Here is a 27,899-nt window from a genome sequence, read left to right on the forward strand (position 1 = left end):
CTGACCTGGTTTCCGTAACACAAAGATAATGTCTTGTATTCTGTAACTAGGTACCGGTATAGGAATGCCTAATTAGTAGACAATTACTGGTGTTGCTGGAAGTCAGACAAACAATAGATATTCATTAAAAATGAGGACACTTTCTAACGGATAGGACCGTTTTGGACGTTCCGCGCGCGCCTCAAAGAACCATCAGACCACTACAGATGGGGCCCAGTAGGGCTGATGCCTGACCCGGAGCTGCAGATTTACCGGGGATCCGGCTCGAAGGGCAGAAGTAGGAACGGGATGGGTTAAAACCCATATACTAAAGTATGGGGCAATGTTTTAAAAAATAAATAAAACTTGTTTACTGAGAGATTGAGTGACAGATGACGCTCAACCGAAACTACCTCGTCCTAGAATCTTTAAAGATGGTGCATAGGTATTAGGTACGTATCTTCTTTGAGTAGTGAAATGTGAGAAATTATTTTACAATTTTGCTCTGAGGACGGTAAAAACTAGAATTTTATGTGCGTGCGAAATTGTGTGCAAAAACTGGTGTTGAAATTAATGTAAAACAAGCATAGTTGATTGCTTCTCATGATAATTCAGTTATTAATTCTTGTATTACTTTACTATGTTCTTGTAATGGTCTATTGTTGAAGCGTTTACGAAACTCTTGTGAACCGTACTAGTATTGTTCAAAGATTTTACTGTTTTTAGTACTAGTTCCACTGTACTGGAGATAAGTTATTTATACACTTCTTGAAACACTATAATTGTTGAGGTATCTATTTTCAGTATACTTACATCTAGTTAGTAAATAAACCAAAATTGTGCAATTTTATACATAATTCAGGTCTAAATGTGGTCGAGCAGCGCATCTTCTGCACACAGCTACTTTGCGGCGTCGCATCTTCATAGCACATGTATCTTACTCGCACTGCTACATAGCTTAGTATCAGTGGAAACTGTCACATAGTTTCACAGCTTAGCTAGCTACATAGTACATCTCTGGCGGAAAAGCACTCTTATCTTCTCGTTGAGATTAAAACATTAGTGCAATAGGTATTGATTTAATTACTGGTTGATAAATAAAATAATAATAAAGGAAATCGAGCTTACAATGTATTGTAATGAATATTCATTAACTACTTATTTAGTTGTGCAATTTAATTGACATTAATAGAAAAACATAGAACTGTTTTTCTATTTGTATGTTTTTCTATTAATGTTTTAATGGATAAAATGTTCGTGTTAATATCTAGATTTATCCGAAGCTGCCGACAAAGTAAAAGGTTATCGGGGCTCCGGCTCAAAAAGCAAGGTTTTTAGTCAGTAAGAGTCTGACACTCCCTCTCGCCTCGTCCAAAGCGGGAGAAGTCATTGGATGATTTTCCCCCTCAAAAACAAGCCTAGATTTGAATTTCTTACCTCCAAATCATTTAAATATGTTCGTGTTATTAAATTGATTGTGATTGTTTATCAATTTCTCGAGAACTCTTAATAAGTATTCCAGAGATTTCAACAAAAACAATACGTTATCTTAATTTTTTAGTATACTTAGGTATCACATGTTTTGACCTTTGATATACCTACTTTTTACGTGTAATTTCTTTACTGATAAATCAGTGAAGCCCAGTAAAATGTGAAAAACGCAATACCTGGCTAGCGTGGCAGGTAATTTGGGAAGCACACACAGGCCTCCGATAAAGTAAAGAATTCTGCTGCCAAACCCTCGCTTGGTCACAATCGATAACATTAATTCTACCAAAATACCTAGCTAGTTTGTATGAAATAACTTAACGCTTTCAATCACCAGTAAAACTTATTGTTAGAACTGTAGCTAGACTAATTCTGTACCCATCAATTAGAACGTCTGAAGTGAGTTCGATTGCATTCTCGCATGTTATTGGGCGAGATTATTCTCACAACCAATGACACGGAGGACCGCGATCGAGTACAATTCGATCTTTTGAATTGAAAGTTACAGAATACCTTAACAGTTCTATCTACAATTTCTATTGAAAATGCATGCGCTATCATTTATTGCCCCGTACATGTCTTGAGACACGTCTGCCTCTGCTTATCACTTCTGTTATAATACATAGTTATATTGTTACAGCACACTTGTGACACACGGCCACCATTAAGTTATACCTTATCTACCTTATCTTAAGGAGACGAAGACACAAATTGCTGTGTAATTAGAAGTCAGTATCGGCTTAAAAACGTTTCTGGTGTAATTATGATTAGTTCAGCAGCTGATATAGTTCCACCCGCCTCATTTAGAAGAGTCCAGAAAGGTCCAGAAAATAAGAACATTAAAATGTCTCCACTGGCTTCTATCTGTTGCATTCTCAGTCCCATTTAGCCATTTCATTGGTGAGAGACTTTCAGTGTCATATTCACTATGCTAGACAGGTCCATAGTTTGCTATAGTTTAATTATAAGTTTACGTATCAGCTATCAAAAGTGGAATGCGAGTATGAGAGAGCCTTGCTTCGGCACGAATGGGCCGGCTCGACCGGAGTGATACCACGACCTCATAGAAAACCGACGTGAAACAACGATTACGTTGTATTTCATTGTGTGAATACGGTTACCAGAATACTCAATTACCCCAATTCCCAATCACCGATTCCCTGACAACCCTTAAACTTACTGGTTTATACCATAAAAAATGCTATATAATCATATATGTAAGTGCATCTTTGTCCTCTTCTTGGCGTCATTTTCAAAGAGCACCTAATGTGTACTTTTAACGTGTAAAGTACACTGTCCTTCTCCTCCGTATCATTAACAAACACCTTCGTGATTCGTGAATCATGAAATTCACCATCGCAAAAGGATCATCCTATCTAACATAATAATTTGTTACCAGCAAATTCTCAAACTAAATTAATTTCTAACCAATATATTATCAATCATCCAATCTGTCAAAGCATTATTTATCTATCACGTCCTTTGCATTGTGCGGTATGCATACAATGGAGAAAGCCTGGCTATAATCCTAAGATTGATTTGAATAATCAAGATGGAGTATATTGTAGTTACTAAGTTGATTTATATAGAGGGGTTACGGGTTATCTATCATCAATGTATTAAAAGCATACTGAAAGTGTAAAGTCGTTTGGATTTGCTAAAACTGAGCATTCAAAAGAGTGAAAGTTGTTTATTTCCATGGCATCCTTGTTGAAAATCTTCTTCAGCTTGACTTCATCAAGAGCTGGGTCTCCTGGACTTTTTATTCTCCAGTAAAGAAGATTAGAATTGTGATTAATTTAACGGGTGTCCCAACAAGAACGCAAGATTTAAATTTGGCGGCATTCGAAGTGTCATTGTTTGACATTTGAACAAGTGTTATTGTTTGTTAGTATAAGGTACGAGGTTACTAAAAATGGAGCGCTACACGATTGAAAATGAGGCAGGTCAAGCGCAAACAGTCAATGATGGTGTTCGGTATCGTAAAATGATAACCAGTTTTTTCGTACCTCGAATTGAAGAAATGGATTTGGAGGGCATGTGGTTTCAACAAGATGGCGCCACATGTCATACAGCCAGAGAAACAATTGAATTGCTGCATCAGTCATGTCCCGGTCGTGTTATTTCACGTTTTCAAGACCAGAATTGGCCGCCTAGATCATGTGATTTATCAACATTACACTTTTTTCTTTTGGGTTTCTTAAAGTTGATGGTTTATGCGAATAAGCCGACGACGACTCAAGCCTTAAAAGGAAATTGGACGCTGTATTAATAAAATACCGCAGCATTTATGGAAAACGGTCAATGAAAATTTCGTCAAAAGATCGCGTATGTACCGCAAAGCCGCGGCGGCCATCTGCCCGATGTATTGTTCCATAGATAACCTCATCCTCTCTACTTTACGATATTATAAAGTTTTCACGATTTTTTTAAAAATATCTGCGTTTTATTTAAAATTTAAATCTTGCGTTCTTGTTGGGACACCCTATAGATGTAGTTCATAAACAAAACAAACATCTATAAACCGTGGTATGAACCTTACTTGCGTCTTCTTATTCAGTGCCATTGCGAAAAGAATAGAACAAAGGTCGTGCCAGATTTATAATCCTTTCGCTGTAATACAAATCCATTCACAAAGCTTTACAACTACAAAATGGAGATTAAAGATAAAGATAGAAGTTAACAGTCGCCTCAGTAATTTCGTTTCGCTCATGTTCTCCTAAGTTTAGTAGATTACAATTGAAGAGGGCAAGTGGGTAGTGTTTTAATTAAAGTTCACGTGAATAATGTAATCGTCGCATCTCTGCGAATTGAGGACGGGCTTGATGGAATTAATGGTCCGTTTCTCAAAGAATTTACTTACAAGTTGGGTGTTTATTTTCAATGTTTTGGATTTTATAACTAGCGTTTTAGGAGGATTTTTTAAAGAGGGAAATACCATCCAATGTCTTCTGCAGCCTTGAACAAGGCGAGAGGGACTGTCTCTCTCTCTCTCTTGTGACTCTTACTGACTAAAACCACCCCGTTACCCACTACGCAGTCCTCAGCTCCGGAGTGTTTTTGGAGGTGTTTCACGATTCGAAGTATCCACTCCAATCTTATTCCTACCTCTCAGACGTTATGACTAGCAACTACCACAGCAAATGTCTAAATTACAAGTCTTCTCAATGCAAGTGCATAACAAAGGACTGCATTGCATGTCATTACTCTGTAATCACGAAGTTAACTTATGTCATAATGTGCTGCTCGTTTCTCCAAGTCCTCATTACTGACCATTGTTAACGGTTCGGTCTTTGTGTCAGTAAATAACATGGTTTCTATAGAATAACACGGTATCATAATGGGATTATGAATGTTCTAGTTTCTAGTTATAATGAGCTTGGAAATACAATTTATACGAAGAATCTGGAATCTGGAATGATGCTTAAGAGTATACTAAGAAAAACCAGTCAGTTATAGTACTAACTATAGAGATCCTAGAAGCGTTGTGGAATTCGCAAGGACTTATTAGGTCCTACGTGTTTTTCAAATATCGGTATGAACTATGCCTCGTTTGTATGGTCATAAGTGAGTCTGTGGGTTAGTCCCTGAATAAGGAAAAGTTTTATTAGTACTTTTGCTTTAATTTTTTCCATTTTTATTGGGTACTTTTTATTATTGATTCAACCTGTGTTATTGGAAATGAACTTTAACTTGGGGGAATTACAGAAGTTACCTAATGATGTTATGTTTGATAACTACCTATTATAATTATGTTTATCGTTAAAACCAATTCCAAGATATTCTTGTTATTTAAGTAAACGCTAAGATTCCAATTATTGGCTTAAATTGAACATAATCAACTCGGTATTCCCGTATCAATAATACCTATTTATTTATTAAATACTAGGTTTTATTTGTACGGGTTTTTCAGAAAAGATTCAAGTGCAATAACCTGCTGAGTGTCTTGTTATTGAAAATTTAAATTTAAATCAATGTTGTAAAGAACAAATAATGTTTGATTGTTTGTATTGAACTGACGCCGAAACGACTGCACTGATTTAAAAATGTCTTTCGTTATTTACCCGAAAAAAAGTATAAATGCCACCCAAGCAATACCTCTGACGGAAAGCTAAAAACAGCAAATAATATAGAGGTCATAATATACGAAGGAGGATACATATTAATAACACACCTATGTTGACTTTTGAAATTCATATGAAACGTTGTATTTGTAAACTTTAAACCTCGCTTGATAACCCAGACCTCTAAGATATAAATTTAAATGACGTTTCATATACGATTTTGTAGATACCCGGTGTTATCGCAGACCGTGTTTACACATTTCACATCGCTCCCGACACACTTGTATAACGTGATATAAGAATTCACATACATACAGACAGACACACAACGGAATGTTTTATGTGAACAACGACTTTGAGTTAATTGTATTGACACGGTAATGTCTCCACTGCCTTAACGAGATTACAATGATCATTATTAACTGTTTGTTTTCTTATGTTACGTAATAAGTCGTGATAACTTTAATTGCATTGTAATAGTTGAACTCACCTCCGAATATAACTGATGAAGATTGGGTATTGTGTATCATTTGAGGCGCTTTGTTTGAAACTGGTTACTAATGTAAACTTGTTTGTTTGTTCCAGGCGAGTGCAGTTACGCGGCAGTTCAGTAGCGCCGCTCAAGATGTTGCGACCGGAGTCTCCCCTCGCTGATCACCGCAGCCTCCTCCCCCGCCGCCTGCTGCCCGCCAAGGCACAGATCGCACCAGCGGACAAACGCAAGAACAGGAGGTCGCTCGAACTCAACCCCCCTTCCAACGACCATGCTCCATACGATTACTCGAAACTACTCATATCGAAAACGACCGACTCCCTGAACACAGAATGCCCTCGCAAACTGATAAACAAACAAGATTCCACTGATAGCCTCAAACGTGCACTGCTATCCAAAGATGATAAGAAGTCTGCTAGCAAGGAGTCGGATAAGAAAGGTCAGATCTCAAAACAAGACTCGAGTGAGAGTTTGAAAAAGGCTTTACTTTGTCGTCAGGACTCTAATGAGAGTGTTAAACGGAAAGAAGCTGAAGCAAAGCGTGCTCAGAAAGATGAAACGAAGAGGGTTAATGAGATTAAGAGGGGGAGTGATAAGAAAGGGTTGTTGGAGACGGATATAGATGAGCCTTTGAAGAGGATTTATGAGAGGCGGACGGGTTGTGCTCGTCCGACGTTGCCTCCTGTCGCTGAGAAGTCAGCGCCGACTCCAAACTCTCCAAATGGAAGTCCGAACACGCCGAGTGTGGCAGCTGTGGCCGAAGGACTGGCCCGATGGGGCAGTGGCTTGCTGTCTCCTCGAGAGGAGCCCAGGCTGAAGGCAGCTAGGAGTTGGTACGGCTACGGCACACTACCGACAGATAGTGAGAAGGTAAGAATTAGTTTCTTTAGCTGTTAATTCTTAAGAACATTAACCCTTGTCGCTGACTCCGCAGTCGGTCACGTAGTCGCTGCGTCAGCCGTGCAGTTATTTTCATTTAGGTAATTGTAGCGACCTACGACAACTGCGTTGAAGAATGTAATTAACCAACAATTGCTGACTTAATGCAATTAGATCCAACTATGTGGGATTATTTTCCTTTATATTTAGTTATAAAACTTATTCTTGTATTGTTTACTCATGCAAATTAACTGGAACCGATTATTCAGCGTAGTTTTAGTAACAATAATATTTCGTATTATCAGCTTTATATGGTTATAAACATAATATGGAGTTTAGGATGTTGTTTGCATGGTTTTCCTTGAACTTTTAATAATGAAGGATTGTAGGGAGACATTATAAATATTATAATCAAATTGTAACTGATTTATAACGGTCCGCGGTTTCTTGTTGCTTGTTTTCCTTTTACGGGGTTTTGCCAAGAATAATCATTATAAAACAAATCTGTACCTATGGCAACCCGGTATAATAAAGAGGAAATAAACCTACTTCACATTTTATTATTTTTATCTGATAGAGTTTGGATACGATCCCAAATAGATTTGGGATAAAGATGAGGTGTTATTCATTTTCTTTGTAAAACTACCACATATATTTGAGCATTTCTGTATTAATGAGCTTAAGGACCACTTTTCACTATCTTCTGACTTTTTTCAAAGTCTGGGAGAACCATGCATGTATGGACCGGCTCGACCGGACTGATACCACGGTCTCCCAGAAAACTGCCGTAAAACAACGCTTGCGATTCTTTATTTCTACAGAAGCTTGTAGGTTTTATAAAATGTAACTACGAAATAGTGTTAGTGTTGTTTTAATCTATTATTATCACCATCTGACTAACAACATATTATGTTGTTAATGATATCAAATGTTATTGATAATGCTATCAGTGTGTTATCAATTTGATTAGTAATATTTATATTTGGTATCTTTATCATTTCCATATTCGCAAAATAAGGTTTTACCTGTACTGTCTATTTACTTCAAGAATACTGTTGACTGTTGATGAAGCGAAAGAATTTGAAAGCGAAGAATCCGTTTAGTCCATTCTCGGCCCTTAAAAAAAGATTTGCTCATTGGTGTCAAAACACAGTGCAAACTGGACCCCCGGTGGATGAGAGTGGATTTTCATATAAAACACAGGCAAACTTTGTCCAATTTCGGCCCCTAGCTTGAAAAATGATTTTTGGTACAGTCGACTACAAAACTCTTTAAAACTCACTAAGGTTATTTATATTTTTAAAACTATGTCATAATATACAGAATTGTGCCCGTTCTATGGTGGTAGTAGTCTCACGTAATATTTACATTGTGAGTAATATTACTGGTGAAAAGTGGGCGTAACTGTAATATACCTAATCTTTACTTCTAATAAAAAATAAGGCGAGATGTTTGTGTTACAATAACGGTAAAAAAAAAACAATGTGTTTCCTTGTTTACTGTTTATGGTAAAAGTCTTAAAGGAATAAATTAACAATAACGCGAGGTTTCTTCGCAAAAAACACGTCAAGTGCGAGTTGGATTCGCTTGCGAAGTATTCCGTACTCTCTTCTATTAAAACGGTGAAAAGTCATCTGTTGTTTAGTATGTAAAACTACATATTTGTTGTTTTATGTGTTATATTGTTATTGTAGTAACAATAGAAACACATACTGTCCAGGTATTACGGTTCTTTAAATACAATCTGGTAATACTGACAGGCAGATAGTAAAACGGTTAGGCACCGACGTCTTTTTTTGAGGGGAAAAATCATCCAATGACTTCTCCCGCATTGGGCGAGGCGAGAGGGAGTGTCAGACTCTTACTGACTAAAAACCACCCCGTTCCTTCTCCTGCTTTAAGGCGGAGCCCTGGCAACCTTTTACGCTGTCCGCAGCTAGACGCTGAGGTCTTAGTAACAAGGCTTCGATTCCTTTCTAGCCATATAACCCCAAAAATGAACAGTAATGTAACAAAAATAGAACCATAAATATTGTTTAAACGGTTTCCGTGAAATTAGAATAACTGTGGCAGCGTCCATGGTTCACATAGTCGTCCCAGTATCGGTGGGTATGTGTGTTTGTACCACATTTTCACGGCATCTGCGCAAACAATGAGTAACAGTATATTTTTGAAGCAATACTTCGACCTACTGTTTAGAAATTCGCGAACCGTACCGTGTACCGTGTTACTTTTTGCAATTTTCCATGTTTTTTTTTATTTAATGTCTCATTGTGATGAGTTACTTATTTATATTCTTTTAATAGAGTCTTTTAATGTTCATATTGTTCATACAAGTAACGTCTACTTGTTTTGAACATAAGCTTAACTTCACTTCTATGATCTTTATGGTATATTTTATTTTTGTTTTGAAGATGGAAATCTCTTTAAATGACGTGGATGAGGCGCGAGGGTGTGTCAGATTCTTGCTCACAAAAAACACTCCGTTCCTACTTCGAGATGGATGGTAAACCTTGTGGTTTTCCGTAGCCCACATGGTATGGCCAGCATTTGCATGTGTCTAGTAATAGATAACATTTTATCTGGCGAACAGATAGACAAGGCAAGCTTAATGTCTATGTCGTAATATCGAGCGTAAGGTAAAATTAAAATTGGACGACTATTCAATTTGGACCAAAACATGTGACTGTGATTAATATTCAGGGTTAATGGCCACTTAATAACGGAATGAAATCTTGCAAAATATCTTAAACCAAGGCGCTATCTCGATCTATATATACGAGTATCAGCAGATCTATTTAAATTAAGTAACGATCTTTATTGATGTTTCCAGCTATCGAATGTTTGTCACGTATTTGATGTTAGAAACACGTGTATGCGAAAATATTCGTGTATATAGTATTACGTTACACATACCGCGAAACGATGGCACTACGAAGTGGTCGGTCAACTTTCTAGTCGCGGCAAAAACACATCGGTGTGGCGCCACGGTTGATCGCGCGCGCTCATTCATCACATCTCCGCGGAATCAGGAAACTGCGGAATACGGACACGGAACGTTCCGTTTTTCAAGATTATTCATTGAAGTACCAATTTACTTATTCCTTGTTTTTGCGTGTGCAAGGAAGCGCCTGGTGCGCGTGCGCATCATGTCATGATGCCGCTTCGCACTCGGCACCGGGTTGTTGTCGTGATCGGTCGCCCGTACTTTCTTATCGCCGCATTTTTCGACGCGAACCGATACTAACGAGTTATCAGTGTCTCAGTGAAGTGCGAATGATGTAATATTCGATGGTGTGCTGAATGTGTTTCGAGTGAACACTAGTGCGTGATAACGTGACCCCAGGATTATTATGTCGATTAGCCGACACTGATTGATTAACACATTAAGCAATTATCGAGAATGCCGAATGAGGTATGTCATAAATTACTTTAGTTATTATTTAATTTGATCCTCTGTAGGTATAGGAAGATTGATTGTCGTCGACGTAGGATACCTAACGAATTCTGAATACAATTTAATTTATTAATATGTTTTCCTCAGTGTTCTGTGAGTATGGTAAACGGCACTAAACGCAAAGGTTATCTATTCCTTATCTTGACGTGCAAATCGTAAAGTTGATTGGGGGAAATAGTTACATACAACAAAACATGATGACGTCACTTTGTTGATTTTGTGTCAGCTGAAAAATTTACATGTTCATTGACTGTCTGTACTTGGGCTTCTCGCCATGACTTTGACTTTTGTCATGGTTGTCTATTCATAGAGTTATTTCTGGATATTCATACTCCTCACTCCTGACTATTGACATCCTAACTGGCTTAATTTCAGTTTTGAATCTTAATATATTTGATTTTAACTTGGACCAAGTTAAAATCAAATATATTAAGATAAGGCCTAAGGTTTCTATGAAATATTGTTTACATGTTGTAAGATATTTTGAGATTTTGACCAACTATAATGAAATTCAAAGACAACCGGACTGGATAGACAGGATAAAATTGTCCATTATTTTGCTCGTTTTTCGCCAGTTTTGATAAAGGATTAGTTAGGATTAAAATTTCTTAGCATTGATCAAATTAACACTCTTTTAAGTTAAATCTTATGCATACCTAACTTTTAATAATGTTTGAGCTTTGTTTTTCTATTTTGACTAATGGCGCTATCATAAAAGTCATAATTTTATTTATAGCTCTAAAGATAACTAACAGCATTTTACAAATTTCAAAATAAATCATACAAAATAGACAGATCAGTACTGTTATGATATTTCGAAAAAACTGTAAAAAGTATTAATGACACAATTTATAAAGATTATGTACCTAGTTCAAGATTTATATGTTTTAGAGACATAGTTATGATATATGTTAAAGTTAAACCAGTTTCTACAATGCTATATGGGTTAATATGTGATTACAAATGTTGTCCGTAATTAAGTTTAGTGTAAACGACATAGATTATTTTAATTAGTGGAACAATCCTTCTAAAAGTTCTGAATGAAAAGATAAATAACAGAGTCACGGTAAACAAAAAATAGTGTTGTTATTCCCATTTTCAAGGGTGCACTCTTAATTGTCTGTTATCTCTTGTGATTGATAATCATTATCAACAATAAGCTCATTGCTGGACTTTGACCTAAGTCTGCAAAAGATCAGATACTGAAATGGTTTGGAAATCGCAGTTTTAAGGTTGCTTTTTGCGTGGGAAAAATCATCCAGTGTCTTCTCCCGCCTTGGCACCTTGGGTGAGGCCAGTGGAAGTGTCAGACTCTTACTGACTAAAAACACCCCGTTTGTACTCCTGCCCTTTGAGCTGGAGCCTTTGCAACCCGCTAGGTGGTCCGCAGCTCTGGAGGCGTGTTGGGTTGAATTGCAGATCAAGACATACAGGTTTATCAAAGAGCGCTACTGCCCGGTTTCTATCAAATATATCTTGTCTCTTATTTGGTTATTTTGATACCCGCGGGATGAATAGGGATGTTGACAAATGTATTCTACTCGATTGTTACCAATCGGTGTACCAAGTTTTATCACTAACTAGTCAAACAAGAAACACGGTAAAGTTTATTAAAAACACAAATTAAAGCTACAACATTTAGTCACCTACGTCATTGCGTGGGTTCGGCTCAGTATTGTTTTAATATTGTTATTTTTATAATCAAGCTTAAATATAGCACTTTATTTGTGTGCGAAAACAAGTTTTTGATGTCGTTGCAAGTACAAGTGCCTTGCATAATTCTTAAAATAACTATGTTGACGTAAAACAATTTTGTGCGCGTTCTTTTTTAGATTCTTGCCGGTCGTTGTTGATATTATTAGTTAGTCATAATGCTCCGATTAGTATTTCGTGTGGAATTATTCGATAGGAATTGTGGGCAGGACAAAAATAGACCATTGTTAACAGTTTTGTAACTGTCTGTTATGAAGCGTTTGTTTTCCGAAATTTCGTGGTTGTGTATAATTCATCCATTTGATTTGTGATAATCGGAAAGAGTAAGAAATTTTCTAGACTAGACAATTTTAATTATTTGTTTATAAGAATTGTGTACGAAAATATTTCTACGTTTTCAATAAACGTGTTATCTTTATATTATAACTTTCGTGAGACATACTAAATTAATTATTATGTTTTTCGACCTAAATTTTATTGGAGCCTCTAGCATGGCTTGAAACTAGTCGAGTTCCTCGTCAAATAATTACGTGAGTAAGCCGAAAAAAACATTATTGGCTATTAGCTGATTGTGATTCTAATGATTGAAAATAATCAACACACGTATCTATGTAACAGTAGCTTTGATTTAATCGAAAAAGTCAACGAATATCTAAAACTGATTCGTGTAGATCGAAAACATAAACAGGTGTTTAAAAAAAAAAAACAAAACGTGTTTTTTTATCTGTGACGTTCAAAACACGGTGATAAGATTACTAATGAGTATAATGACTGCGTTTTATTTATTTTTTTCTGTATTTTAAAATGTTTCGAAACTACTATTTAATATGTATTTTAGAATTTCGGTCTTCTATTTTTGTATTTAGTAAAATATTTTTTAATAGTAGGTAGGTATAATGTCGTTAGTCTTTACATATTTTTTTGTCTATGTTTTCGAATGTTCTAAAACCAATAAAGGAATGTTTCCAATCTAATAGTTATTTTGAAGTTTATTTCTAAAAACGTATTTTCGATTTTTTGGTTTTAATTTTTTATCTTCTAATCTGTTTTCTGTGTTTTAAACTTTAACGACTGTTTTTTTTCTACTTTATCTATGTTTTTGAATGTTTCAAAACCTAGTAAAAATAATATATTTTTGGAAATTGATCTTTTATTTTTGTATCCGTGTTAAAGTGTTTTTGAGCCGAATTTATAAAATTTTGCTCTGTCATCGTGCCGTATCGTTGGTGATAGATGTTTAGTTATTTAAATATCAGCGGATTAGATATATTCTTGTAGTTAGATATATTATTTGGTAGTCTAGAATATTCTTAGTAGGTATCTATATATTAATACGTGATGCAAAAACTTTGGACCGCTTTTTACGAAAATTGCGAGGACGTAGGAGCATAAAATTTGGTACACTTATAGTTTATGTGTAGGAGAAGTGGAGAACGCTAATATTTTTCAAAAATAATGCTTATAAAGTACATTAAATCAATAAATAAAACATTACACACACATGCATAGTATCTGATCGTATTTGACAAAACGTCAAAATCAATAGACATTGCGATGATATTCTGACGTCTCATATGAATAGAGTTTTATAAAAGAGTTTGTTTGAGTTTGAGTTAAATAAAAATTATCCTTGAACGTATGTTAAGTGGTATTGTAAATTAAATCGTATATGGTCGAATTTCGACCACTAGGCGACCACTAGTCTATATAAATATGTGAGGTATTTTTTTAAGCGGGATAATCACCCAATGACTTCTTCCACCTTGGACGAGGCGACAGGGAGTGTCAGACTCTTACTGACTAAAAACTACCCCGTCCCTACTCCTGCTTTTCGAGCCGGAGCACCGGTAACCCGCTAGGCAGTCCGCAGCTCCTGGATCAAGGAAGGCTCATAGGCTATAAAACATCACGCTATAATCAGCAGCGGGTTGAAACCGAGCAGTAGTTACTGTATTCTAATCTACCATCAACGCTTGTTTATTCCAACTCTGTTACAGTATCATAGACTCATAATTAAAATAATAATTAATAAGTAAACTAATACACATAGTTTATCGCTCCCCGCTTGTTTATCTTTATCAGCTGGCTATGAGATCACGGGTCGAGCGTGACTCAGTTGACCTTGGGACGGTGTTCCATATTCATGAGCTGTTCCTGTACCATTATATCTTTGAAAATTGACCTTTTTTTAGGAGAAATCTTTGTAATTGGTGGTTTTTTTTATTTGTTTGGTAAATTATTGTGATAATGAGAATGCAGGGATGTTCATGTAAACTTTCTGGGTTTTGATCAAAAATTCCCGTTTGGCCGGGTCTAGCCATTTCAGAGATTAGCCCGAGTAAACAGATAGACAGACAAAAAATGTAGTATATATTATTTTGGTGTATGTATCGTATGTATATTTATATGCATGTAGTAAAAAGCGGTTACTTCAATATTATAAACCGACACTCCAGTTTTATTTATTAGTCCAGATTATAATACGTGCACTTCTATCCATACATATAATTATAAAAGGCGTGAGGTTATGCGTTTGTTTCGTAATTTTTTGTAATATTTTATACCCATTGGAAGTTATTCACATTAGCGTGACACACGTAAGTAACAAATGAAATAAATTCCACTGAACATTCACACGGATTAAAAGACAGGTGCTCAATTAACCGTAAATCGAGACACTTGCATTTTTTTACGTGTCGAGCAAGTGGACTTTTTAGATCGATTGATAATGAATATTCATTGTCATTAGAATGACAATCAAATTGTTTAATTTACCTTTAAACGGTAAACAATGTCACTTAAGTCATGGACGCAAAATGAATACCTAGTGGTCGAAATCTGGTGGTTGTAGGTAACTATGTAGAAATTAGCAACTCTATCGATTTCTTTGACACCGAGTTTGTCATCCGATAGAAGAATCGATCAAAACCAATTAGCTCCGAAGATGACCTACCATCTGTTTTGCTCATCCATCAAAAGATTCATTGTTATACAGCACTAATTTAAGCTCAATATCACGAAAGACATCTCAAGGTCACTTCATGATGAAGACCAAAGAAAACCTCTACACGTTGTTTAAAATAAATTAAAAATATAACCAGGAAAATATATGCAAATTCACCTCCTCTTACTGTACATGATTTTGTTACAATAGTGTAGAAAATAGATTGTCAAGGATCAATTGATACCTATAATAATAGATTTAACCAAATTCTTGAATTAATTTATTAACAAACTCCAAATAGTTCAGAACTGGTCTAGCAATTTCTAGGTAAACTGGAATTAGGTTTAGAAGTTTGTTAAGTTATTAGTGTTATATTTAGATTGGAAAGTATTGAAATATCTTAGTAATGGAGATGCGATTGTAGTGACTGCAATCAAAACACTAAAGAACTGTCTTGAATTTTGAGATCTGAGGGCTTAGTACGAGTATGTATTACGTTTAACGAGACCGCGTTCGGCACTCTGATTGGCCGGCTCCAAGTGAACTAACCAATCAAAGCGTCAAGCGCGCTCTCGTTTCGATCTCCTTCAATGTAAAACAAACTATTACTAAGCCCTCTGGAAAGCATTTTTACACTTTTTATTTAGTTTGACATGTAAACAGTTTGTTTATGCCTCTTCTCCTTAGGATGCATGGGGCTTCATTTTATCAATGCTTTGTTGTTGGTCTCCTTAATCCTTTCTTGCAAGACTTTCAGTGGAGATAATATGTTTTTGTCCCAAAAAAAAAACAGCAGAATTTGAAAATGGTTCTCAGAATAATTTCACTTCTTGTCAATGATGCCATATATTCATATATTATATCTCCAAACGTGATACATGAGGATTATTTTAACACTGTAACGTGCACGTGAAAAGTAGATTTGCGAATTACGGAATTACATAATACGTGGAAGCCAGGCCGTTGCTGATTACCTGTCTGGATCAGAGATAAGCCATCAAGTATAGGAAGCCACACTTCACAATCTAATAAGCTGCAATGCAAGCTAAATATAGACTTGGGAAAATCAAGGATCTGCATAAGGTCGTTACATTAACTATTGAAAGAAAGAAAGTAGGTATTTATTCAACAGTGTACACAAATACAAAAATTATAAAACACTTTTATAATACAAAATAATAGACAGATATAGCGTATAAAGAGTATTTAAGAGCAAAGTAAAGCGTTCATCATTTTTTCTCAAAATATTAAAAACTTTACTTGTAGGCAGAGACAATGGACCGCCAATTGCTTCTCTTTCGCTTCATCAACAGTCATCAGTCTTTTCATTCATGCTCGTTGGTTAAGGGTACTTTTAATTTGGCCCTTCTTTAATATATCGCCAATCTGGTCTCTATATGTCCGTCTAGAGCGCCCTCTACCGACGCATCCATTCATAAACTACAAAAATCAACAAACACCTTTCCTAATAAGATTAGTTACTTACACCACACAGTTGTTTCCGTCTTGTTACTCGACGAGTGATGACGTAACCGATACCAAGTAACGTAGGCCTCTGAATACAAAGAACGGCCGTGAAATGTACACAGCTAGTTGATATACATAACGTACCGCTGTTGCTAACTAATAAAAACATGTATTAGAGTAAGATAATGACGGCTCAAAAGGTAGAGAAGTAAATGACTGCACGGTTACCGACTTTCGTGTATCGTGTGGCGGTTTCGATTCCTCTTTGTGTGATTTCACAAATTGTTGTTTCGGGTCTTAGTGTGATGTGTATGTGAACTTGTATGTTTGTAAACGCACCCATGACACAGGAGAAGATCTTAGTGTGGGGTAAGGTTAAGACAAAGATAAATACGTACGATTCATAAAAAAGACATCAATCACCAGCTGTAGTTTCTTTATGTCTTTACATTCATGTATCTATTTAGCTATAGATCAAAGATTGATAGTCCTTTAATATCTGATCCTTTTACAAAATTTCTCCAAAGGAATATAAATCGAGTCGGCAATCCGATTTCAATCACTAGAACCAAACGATTTAGTTCTAGCGATTGAAATCGGACCTACTTGAGGTAATGAAATAATTCATCAACACTAATATTAAAACCTCGTTAGCAACAAGTTAATATTCAAGAATATTCCATTCAAAAGCCAAAAGGTGATATGACCCTATTTTACATTAAAACTACTGTTTTAAATTTCACAATGGTACCACGCCCACTTTTACTAATAGACCATTCATTGACGACAGTAATTCTGGCATCAATGACCGACCCCTTACCCTGATATCCATCAAATTCAGAATTACATTCAACAGCTACATAATTACCTCTTTATCTACATTCATCGCATTCTAATCCCTACATAAATAGCGACTGGATTTAAAATACAATAAACGTGTTCAATAAAAGTTGCATATTAAGCGATTTTACGTCAAAGGTGGATTCTTGACGCAATCGGTTATCAATTTCACCTTTTTGGGGTGCGTCATTTCAATAAATTGTGTTTTTGGGACTAAAATGCACATGTTGCTTTTGAGGGTTCACATTCCATACATTTGTTTCGCACTTTCTTGTTCACTTTAGCAAGTTCTTTCGTGATTTTACTTAACTGTCGGGATATAATGGAAAAATTATAACGTCCAAGTATATGTATTTCAAGCCTAACAAAACAACATACAGCAACATTTGCTGTTGGTTCTGGTTGAATTTTAGTACCTAATCAAGATAAAGCCAAAATGACCAGAAATACATTCCCTAGTTCTCTTGATTTTGGTGACAAAAGAAAATTGCCCGTCAAAAGGTAAGCCAATTTCTATAGTAGATAAAAGATCGATGTTTATTTTGTAAGTGCCCCAAGGTCTGAAACCTGATCTTTTTGTCGTCTAGACGGAAAGTAGTCCCACTTCATTATCTGGGACTACATGGGGAGAAATCTTAAAATTGAGTGACGTTTGAGTATTTGACCATAAGACTTTTCGCGTAGTTTTTCTGAAATTGTCCAGACATATTTTATTATTTTCTAAAGGTAAAGAAAAACGGTTATTTTCTCAAATACAATAAGTACAAAAGTATTGTTTTAAAACGTTTTAAACAATGAATTCAATGTCCAACCGTTTTTCTCAACAAAACATTTTGTTCGTGTTTATTGTTGGTGTAAAGTCCAATATTTTTACTTCACAACAATGCTGTGTAGTGACGATGTTATTTTTAGGTGGTTACTTGTTTTTCTCATATTTTAAATAATATTTTTTTGGAAACTGAATTGGCCGACAATGATCAGCAGATTCTCAAAAGCGTGCATTCCAAAGTTCATATGAAGGTGTCTTGTTTGTATCATGTGGTCAACGGTTTCTGGGGTTTTCGACCTTGTAATGCTTAGTTTGGACTCTAGGATTGCTTGGTGATAATATCATGAATCATTTGTGTTATGTTTTAGAATAATTGAATAATTATATGGTATTATGTATCTATGGTAGTGATCATTAACACTTATAATTTTGGAACCACCCAGTTATGCTTGACAGCCAACCAACTTGCCTGCACGGTTGATGCGGTCGCTGGGCAACTGTCTGCCGCACAACGTGTAGCGGGTTCGATTCCCGCACGAAGTAACTCTTGATGTTATCCATAAGTTGTTGTATCGGGTGAGGGTGTCATGTGTATGTGTGTTGTGTTTGTTAACGCACCCATGACACAGGAAAAAATCATAATGTGGGGCAAAGTTAAAAAGAAAGTTAGTTTGATATATGTACACATGCTTTAAAACTGTAATTAACATTTACAATTTAATCAGCTTCATCCAATACAAACGGTCTTTCCATTTGCACAACGCAAACCAAATAATCCAAAACCAAGGTACTATCTACAATTCTACATTTACAAGATCTAATTGTTTCATCCTAGCTACAGTTGTTGCGTCACCCAGGGACCTAGTCCTGTTTACGAATCTCGTATCGTCACGGCCTTCGGTCCGGCTTCCTGCCAACTTTTCCAAGGCCAGAACAAGGCTTCTCCCATTTTCCTCTGAGACTTGACGCAGTAACTATTTTACTTAAGTAATCTGTATTGAACTGTCTTGCTGTATGTGTGTGTGTAGCTTCTTTATGTTTGTTTCTTTTCTCATCCTGGTTGGGTAAAGGGGAAAGTATTGAATGTGTTCATATTTTTAATCGATTTAAAAAAGGAGGTTCTCAGTTTGAGTAGTGTGTATGTTTGTGTACGATTATCTCGCGTTTTACTGAACCAATTTTGTAGCTGTTTTCAGTATAGTATTTAAAATTGAAGGCTCCTTTTTTTCTAAAATAAGTTATTTTGTTACAATTATTATGAGTTAATGTTTTGTTAATATCTCTCGATTTGGCAGTCGTCTCTATCAAGGAAATCTCTACTGTTCAAAAGGAAACATTTTTTTGGAATTATTATCTCATTTGTCACCTGGGTTTTTCTAGCAAATAAATTCTAGATTATCCAAGATAAATTCACTAGAATTGTGTTTGTGTCGGAATTCGGTCACTCTGCTATCATAAAACCTAGTTTCTTTAGCGGATAAATATTTGCGCTTAGATAATATCGTTTGGGGATTAACGTCTGCTAATGGACTGTCTAAACTTCCTTGTTTAATTCTTTAAGTGTTTATTTTTTAATACTAAGTGTCACTTACGTGTTTTATGGGTCTCCTATCGTAATAAGAATTAATTATATTTCCCCCTTCCTCATTTTCTTTGACAATCAATCACATCACGTCATCATCATCATTGCCGTCTTGTCTGTTATTGTGTGGTTAAAAGTTATGCTTCTTGCTGGTTTTCTGCACTGGAATCATAATAAAATCAGCTTGTTGTTTACTCCTAACACATTTTTTTTACGTGGGAAAATCATTCCATGACTTGCCTCGGGCGACGCAAGAAGGAGTCAGACTCTTACTGATTAAGTCTTTGACTACCGATAAAAACTGTACTGAAGGCAAATCCTATCGCTAACGTTGGTCACCGGTAAAATCCTACTCCTGCTTTTCGAGGCGGAGCCCCGGTAAACCCGCTAGGTAGTCCGCAGCTCCGGTACACAAAATGCTATCTGTAAAATCGTGAAACTTTTATTTTAATGTAGTAAATGTATTTTAAAGCATTGTAAAACTGGTCACATTTGTTTTATGATGAGAGGAATTAAATTAAAGATAACGTGCTCTGTACAAAATCTTTTTTAAATTATGTATCTAAAATCTTGTTGTATTTTGAGAATCTTTCGTACTATAATTACAGAGTTGTAAGTAATTTTAAATGATACATGTAGAGTATAATTATTGCGTAATTTAAGAATTGTAGTAAACTGGTAAGCCTACAATTATGACACTGAGATAAAATCTACGAGTGCAATTGTTTTAAAGTTGTTGGCACGGTATAAAGTAAGTACGTGCTGTTAAATGAAATGTATGGGCAAGAAAATGTTTGAATGATATTTTAGTATGGGGCGATAAAACTACAGGTTTTCCTTTCCACGGCACTTTCCTTCCTTCTTTTTTTCCTTTTTATCTACTCCAGTAATTTAAAAAAGGTACGTCTAAAAATAAAATCAACAGCCCGATAACGTTACCTCAAAATTATATTAAAATTACGGCGTACCTAATAAATTTCGGGATAACAACATAATTATCCTTGTTTACTCCCTAGAAGGTCATCCTTACAGAAAATATCCCTTGAAAATTCCTTTTTACCCGACCTTGCCCTTTCACGCCGCCATTTTGGCGGTTAGAAGGCCTTCGAAGACGGTTCTTTGGGAAATTTTTGCTGGATATAGTGAAAAAATATTGGTCATGTGTTATGGCTTGTTAAAGGGACGCATAGGATGAGTTATGGCGATTTTATCCACGTTTGCTTGACATTTGAGGTCATTCTGTATCTGTATGTATGAGGTTCTGTATATTGGTCTATTATTAATAGATTCATGCCCGAATACTCAAACGCTACTCAATTTTAAGACGCTCTCAAATGTAGTTCTGTCACTATCAATTCTTTATAAAATGACAGATATAGCACGATATTTAAGTACAACTTAAAATTGAGTAGCGTTTGAGTATTCGGGCGTCAGTGGAAGAAATTCGATGGAATTTTCTCAAAGACCTATTTCAATATGAAATATTCTCTTTCAATTCAATGCTTTCTAGTGAATTCTATGCTAATGATACACTTTACATTGAGGGTAATGAAGGGTCTACAGATCGATTTTCTTTGTGTATACGATCGTTAACTAAATCGTTTTGCAAGGCCGAACAATATAATTTACATTAATATAGCCTGCGTTGCGGTTACACTTCATGTTATAGGTAGTATACTCTTTTTAAACGTGGTTTTATAGGTCTTAGTGTGTTTTTTTACCAGAGATGTGCTATGTAGCTATACTACGAAAATGTAATAGCTAAGCTGAGAAATTATTTGAACGTTTCCACTGATACTTAGCTATGTAACTGTACGAGGAAGATGCGCAGTTCGATTAAACGATGTATCGATAGTAGGGAAGCCATCCATAGCCCGCATCCATAGCAAGTCTCCATAGCATACCTCTTTCCATATAAAAAACATAGTTTAGCTGAGTCCGTTTCCACCATTGCTAAACTATTTGTATCAATAAATATGATTGGTGGAAGGCTGGAAGCCAAACGCATCCACAGCAACGTAGCATAGCACATCTTTGGTGGAAAAGCATCCTTAGAATGAAAAAGTCAAATACAATTCAGTAATCATTGTTAGCTCGAGATCGTAATGCGTGTAAACCCAAAACAAACTGAAGCTTTATTGCAGAATATCACGTGCGGTTAGATCATTGTTGTCTTTATCTATTCTGGCTTGATATTCCGCAATGCTGGTGTGGTAAAAGATCTGCTACGAATAATTACGATTGATTTTAACCATTGACCATCTTTGAAACTCAAATTAGATACACTATGCACTAATCGAGTAATGAATTTAAACATGGATGAGAAGGAAGACGCGAAACAAATAAAAGATAATAAATGTACTGTGCAAGGATATGAGAGGAATGGTATGAAAGAAAAAAAGTGTGTGACGTAATGATGTTTGATATGGGAGTTTGGGAAAATAGGGCATTGCGTCAAGCCCAAGCAACTTAAAACCAGATGACAGCCCAGTAGGAAATAGCTAGATGCTCTTATCCGGAGCAAAATGCGGATTTGACCTGGAGCCGTCGGTTTACCGGGGCTCCAGGCTCGACTTATAGCAGGAGCAGATTGGGTTAATTATATTAGTCAAAGAGACCCAAATGACAAGTACCTTTCATCGTCTCGCATGGGGACGAGAAGTGTATAGGATCGTAGCAATTGGCTTCCATTGTCTTACTACAAAGCAACTGGGAAACAATGGCGTGAGCACATGTATTATGTAGACACAAAAACAATCTTATTAACTAATACCAGAAAACATAATCCGCCCAGATTTTTGCACTGAAAGCACTAAAGTAAATAGTAAACCCGTTCTTATATTATTCACACGTGGATGCTCTTTATCGCAATTAGAAAATATATATGTCTTATCGCGATCATCATACGCTTTCTTTGATTATGTCATTGTTTCAACACTTTATAAGATAGAACCGTATGATAAGGCGTGTATAGAATACTCAAGTTGTGTTTGTTGTGTCTTTTACAACATTTTTTTTTAAATTTGTAGCATCACAGTGCCTTTGGTAAGCGATTCTAGACACGTGGGCCGTTTTTTGGGTTAGTAGTTGATTGAGAAATCTGTAATAGCATGGGACGTGTTTGTGCCTTGTATGGCAATGTAATTATTGTCTCTTGGTGTCGTGTGGTGGGAAAACCTGCATCTTTTCCCAAGGAAAATCTTAATGTCATGGCATTTAGCTCTTGATGTAGTATCTTGACTTCGAATTCTTACTTTTATCTGTCGTTTACTGCGAAATGGAATTCTTCCTTCCTCATTCTTTTAAAGTTCATATATGTTTTGTGTTTAAGAAATATGGAAGAGTTTTAAAGGCTCTTAATATTGAACTTTGTTAAAAGTCTCCTCTTTGTTGGTGTCCATGGGCGGCGCTTATCGCTTACCATCAGCTGACCCGTCTGGTAGTTTGCCCCCTATTCCAAAAATCATTTATCATTCCTAATCTTAAATCTCCTAAATAACACAAATTCTTCTATCTTTATTATAAACTGAATGAATCTTGTTTATACCTGATAATTTGGAGATATTTCCTGGAACTGTCACCGTCATTATCTATGTCGCCATTATCTATATCATTCAATTAGCCATAGTTATTGATCTCTTACACAATAGCCTTCACATTGCGGAAGGGAAACATGACGCGATGATGAAATGCCATTACTAATACTTCCATATTGGAAAATTGTGTGTGAAAGTTTACTTAAAGCTGTAGTTAATTAAGGTCTATTTTTGTCTAACATAACACCCTTTTGTACACCAAATTACCTGTGGATTATGTGAAGATCTATTTTATTTTGTATACGGAAATCTAAATCTAGAATGCCTCTGTGTCCAGTCCAACTTTTATCTTTATCATAGCTTTTATCTAGGAATTTAACATCGATTTTGGGGACTAGCATCGGATTATTTTGTTTATTATTGGTTTTAAAACTAGGATTGATCACATTGGAAGTTAGTTTCATGTAAATCCCTACCTTTTATTCTTCTTACGTTATTTTACTTAGTGCTTCTTCTTTTTCTGTCTCATCAGTAGGTTTAGAAAGAGACGTTGCTATGAAATTATATTTTTAATCGTTCCTTGTAGGCAGTGAGTCATCTGTAAATAGCCGCTAGTCACTCGTTTATCATATTTTAAAATCATATGTCACTGGGGAATGCAATTTACTGATTTGCAGACTTAATTGCGAATGATAATTGCGTTTATGATTCATTGTTACTTCTCTTTATAACACGCTTTTGTTAGATCATTTTTGTTTGCATGGATACTGCCAGATGGTGCATTTTTTTCTTCAAAGGATTGTGTTAAACCAAACAACATGATTTTGGTTTATTCTTCTTTGGTTCTCTGCTTTGATTCTCTTTTTTATTTTGGGAGTTGAGCAATGTATCATTCATTGGCCAGGAATTATAGTACAATGGAAAATAGAGAGAATGGGCGTAACGTCCCTGTAAAGGGTCACACATTATGGTAAAGGGAAATTCAGTTTATAAACAGAATTGTAAACAGAATTGTTGCAGTCATCTCATCTCCAATTAGAAGTAGTTGCACGACACGGCAGCTAATGGATTGATTGAATAATTAGTTGGCAACTTATCTGATTGTTTGTAATCTTCGTACCTAAGACAAACGTACCTACACATAGGTATCTATCCCAGATATAGGGGTGATTCAAATGGGCCGTAGGCATGTGGGACAAGTTGATGAATCACCCAGATATATTTGTATGGTAAAACAGAAATAGTTGTCCCGCTTAGTTAGCCGACAAGTGATCATAAGTCCGACAGCCGAGCAAAAGAAGAAAGGTTGTTACTGTAATAAGCTCATAGGCTCCTAATTAATAAGAGGTTCGTAGTATAACTTTGTCTCTGGGATCGGTCTCTCATATCGGAGGATCTTGGTCAGCCTCAAAATTGTATCTGAATCGGATGGCTTGCTTCTATGCACCGTTTCATATCTATTATATAAATATACTTTCAAAAATAGAGTCATGCTACATATAATGCATTTGTATCTACTAATACTAAAGCAGAGATTTTTAATGATTATTTGAAGTATTTGACTGTTCGATTCCCACACGGAGCCACTCTTTGTGTGATCCTCAAATTGTTGTTTTGGGTACTTGATGTGTATGTTTGTAAACGCACCTCGACACAGAAGAATATCCTAGTGAGCGCCAAAGTTTACAAAAAAAAATGTTAGTTACGATTTTGTTCCGAAAACAATTACTAAAGCCTGGGTTAAGTAACCATTAAATGACTCGATGAGTAAATCACTCAGTAATAACACCAACTACTCCTCGGGTACCTATAGACATACCCGGAACAATAAGCTTCAATTTTTTCCGTCCCATTTGAATTGCAAATGGCACGGTAATGTCATGTTTAGTGTCAATCCAGTGTGCTATCGATCGACTAGTAATTTGCCGGCGCAAACTAGGTTATGGTTGTTTTAAACAAGGCTTTTTTAATAAAAACCTGCTTTAATACAGGGGATTAATGGCGGTTTATTGTAGGGGGATTAATGCAGTTTGTTTAATTTGGGAAGTTTAATTCTGATTTGTTGGTTAGTTAAGCTTTATTGTTGTTTAGTTGAGAGGTTTCGATGTCAGGAAAGTATGTGTTATTTAAGTGTAGATAGAAAGCTGGTCTAATGCGTTTTATGTACATAAGTATTTTTGGCGCTTAATGAAAATTTGCCTTAATATATTTATCTTTTAGCAATCATATTGTTTTTCTTCGTGAGAGATACTAAAGTAATAGTTATGTTGTCGGCCTACTCACGTATCTGTTTGACGAGAAACTGAGCTGAGTATGAACCTCTAGAGGTTCATACAATTTCGTCAATGTCCTCACGTCATGGCTTGAAACTAGTCGAGTTCCTCGTCAAACAGTTACGTGAGTAAGCCGATAACATAATAATTCATTGTAAATATTCTCTGTTTGGTGGCATAAACGCACTAAATCTATCTTAGCAACTATGTAGATAGGTAGCGTTTTAGTAAGTAAATTCCCCGTATTCAAATGTAGAACAAGAAATCCAATTTACGTACCTTCTTCGACCTTCGCGAAATACTTTCAGAAAAAAGGTCCCTCCTCTGTCCGTGTGGAAATTCTGTGAAAACGTTAATTACAGTAAAAAAGGACATTAAAATATCACCACGAACATTTTCTACGAACTGTGAAATTAATCATAAATATTTAATTAAAATTTTGTGATGAGACGCTCAGCGTTATTTGTTTTCCGTATGCATTTACATAGCCTTCCACGTTACCTATCTTCTGTGTGGTAACAGCAGAGTGGTACACATTTGTTACTAGTCACTAACCCTACTCTACTAGCCATCAGACCAAATGGGGCCCATTAAGGCTGATGCCTGATCCGGAGCTGCGGACAATCTACCGGGTTTAACGGGGTTCGGGCTCGAAGGGTAGGAGTAGGAACGGGGTGGTTTTTAGTCATTAAGAGTCTGACACTCCCCTCTCGCCTCGCCCAAGTCGGGAAAAGTCCAACTGCCTAACGTAGAGCTAGTTTATGGCTAGCCCTGTCATCTAGAGGAAGTCCATAGTCCAGCATTGGACTGTCGCGAGCTGATGATATTGATCCACCTATGATAAGCTATTGCGGTTTTCAAAATACTCTGGAACTGCCCTCTCCAAATATGCAAATAAATGACTTGATATTATGCTATGTTTGTGTTACATTAAACCAATTTGATCTGGCTAGAAATCTGGCCGGAATTCCGCACCCAATATTTACAACGTACATAAACATTCAACTTGAAATTACCTATTTGAATAAATTCCGCAATGCGAGCTTTTTGGATGCGAAACATCTGCTCTTAGTGCCCTCATATCACGAAAGAGTTTAATCTCTTGGCCATTTGCCAGACGGAAGACATCAGCTGTGAATTAAAAATAATCCGTTTCAAAATCCTTGGCATTTGATGAGGAAGTATTTTTTTGGTTATTTTTGGATTTATTCAGCTTCGTCTAGTCTAGAGTTTACAGGTTAGACTACAGATTTGTAACATAATAGTTTGATTGGCTCGTCAAACATGTGTCATACCCGAAATGCTCTTAGGATGATAATATTTAATTATGCTAATCCTCTTTATATTACTTCTAGTTATATAGGTAATATTCCGAAACTTGTATGCAGTATGCACACAAACTATTATCAACAGCAAGGATTGTTGTGCATTTTGGTAATTAAATATAAAGCTAAGTTAAAACGCCGAAACTGCGGACTGCCTAGCGGGTTACCGGGGCTCCGGCTCGAAAAACAGGAGTAGGAACGGGGTGGTTTTTAGTCAGTAAAAGTCTGACATTCCCTCTCGCCTCGCTCAAAACGTTAGACGTCATTGGAAGATTCCCCCCTCAAAAAAAAAAGCTAAGCTAAAAGCTGGTTATCTACCTAAATCTAATTTAAATCAAATTGCAAATCCCACGTGTAACAAAACGGTTTGAGGAAATATAAAGTCGTTCGTTGAATTTGGTTAGTGCGTGGGTGGACGTTTTACATTAAATATAGGGAGTATTCTAGGAAATATCTTGTTGGTATAGATCAGAGGTGAGGTCGACATTTTGTTGTTGATAGGTAGCTAATCAGTTTGGAAGGATCAATCTCTTGATCTGGATTCTTGATTAAAATATATTATGTACGGTTCACGCCTGCGGATGGCGACCACGGGTAGCTCGCCGCCCTACCAGAACCTGACGGCAGACGTGTGGCGTGCGCCTCTAAAAGCCATCAGACCACCACAGATGGGGCCTAGTAAGGCTGATGCCGACCCAGAGCTGCAGACTACCTAGCGGGTTACCGGGGCTCCGGCTTTAGGCCGGGATCAAATAAACCTTTATCAAAATGAAATACAAAACCTACACGTGCTTCACTAGGTAAGGAATGTACTCGTATTAATAAATCAAAATTCAACAACAGTACAGATTCTTGGAATCTCAAGTTAAGTAAAGGCTGGCGATTGCAAATCAAAGGTAAATATTTACATTCAGTGCGGTGTTGTGTACTTGAGCAGTTTATTTACAAATGTAGGTAGTAACTAGAGGTACAAATGTGTGGGTGTACTCGGATGACGGTTTTGAAATTACTTGTAGTAGGTTTAATTCGTGAATTAAAATTATTTTTTTTTTTTACGAGTAACTCACACTTTAAATAAGAGTGCTTGTCA

General features: G+C 36.2%; 1 protein-coding gene across 2 annotated transcripts in view; it reads left to right on the forward strand.

Annotated features, from left to right (window-relative positions):
- The window catches only part of LOC118272386 (uncharacterized), a 120,307-nt gene that overhangs the window by 28,793 nt on the left and 63,615 nt on the right, over positions 1 to 27,899 (forward strand). For both annotated transcript variants that reach the window (XM_050693447.1, XM_050693445.1), the window contains one exon: positions 6,117 to 6,894. In XM_050693447.1, coding sequence (XP_050549404.1) covers positions 6,157 to 6,894 — 738 coding nt within the window. In that variant the 5' untranslated portion in view covers positions 6,117 to 6,156. The remainder of the gene's footprint in view (positions 1 to 6,116; positions 6,895 to 27,899) is intronic.

Source organism: Spodoptera frugiperda, chromosome 4 (assembly GCF_023101765.2).
Source record: "Spodoptera frugiperda isolate SF20-4 chromosome 4, AGI-APGP_CSIRO_Sfru_2.0, whole genome shotgun sequence".
Taxonomy (NCBI): Eukaryota; Metazoa; Arthropoda; class Insecta; order Lepidoptera; family Noctuidae; genus Spodoptera; species Spodoptera frugiperda.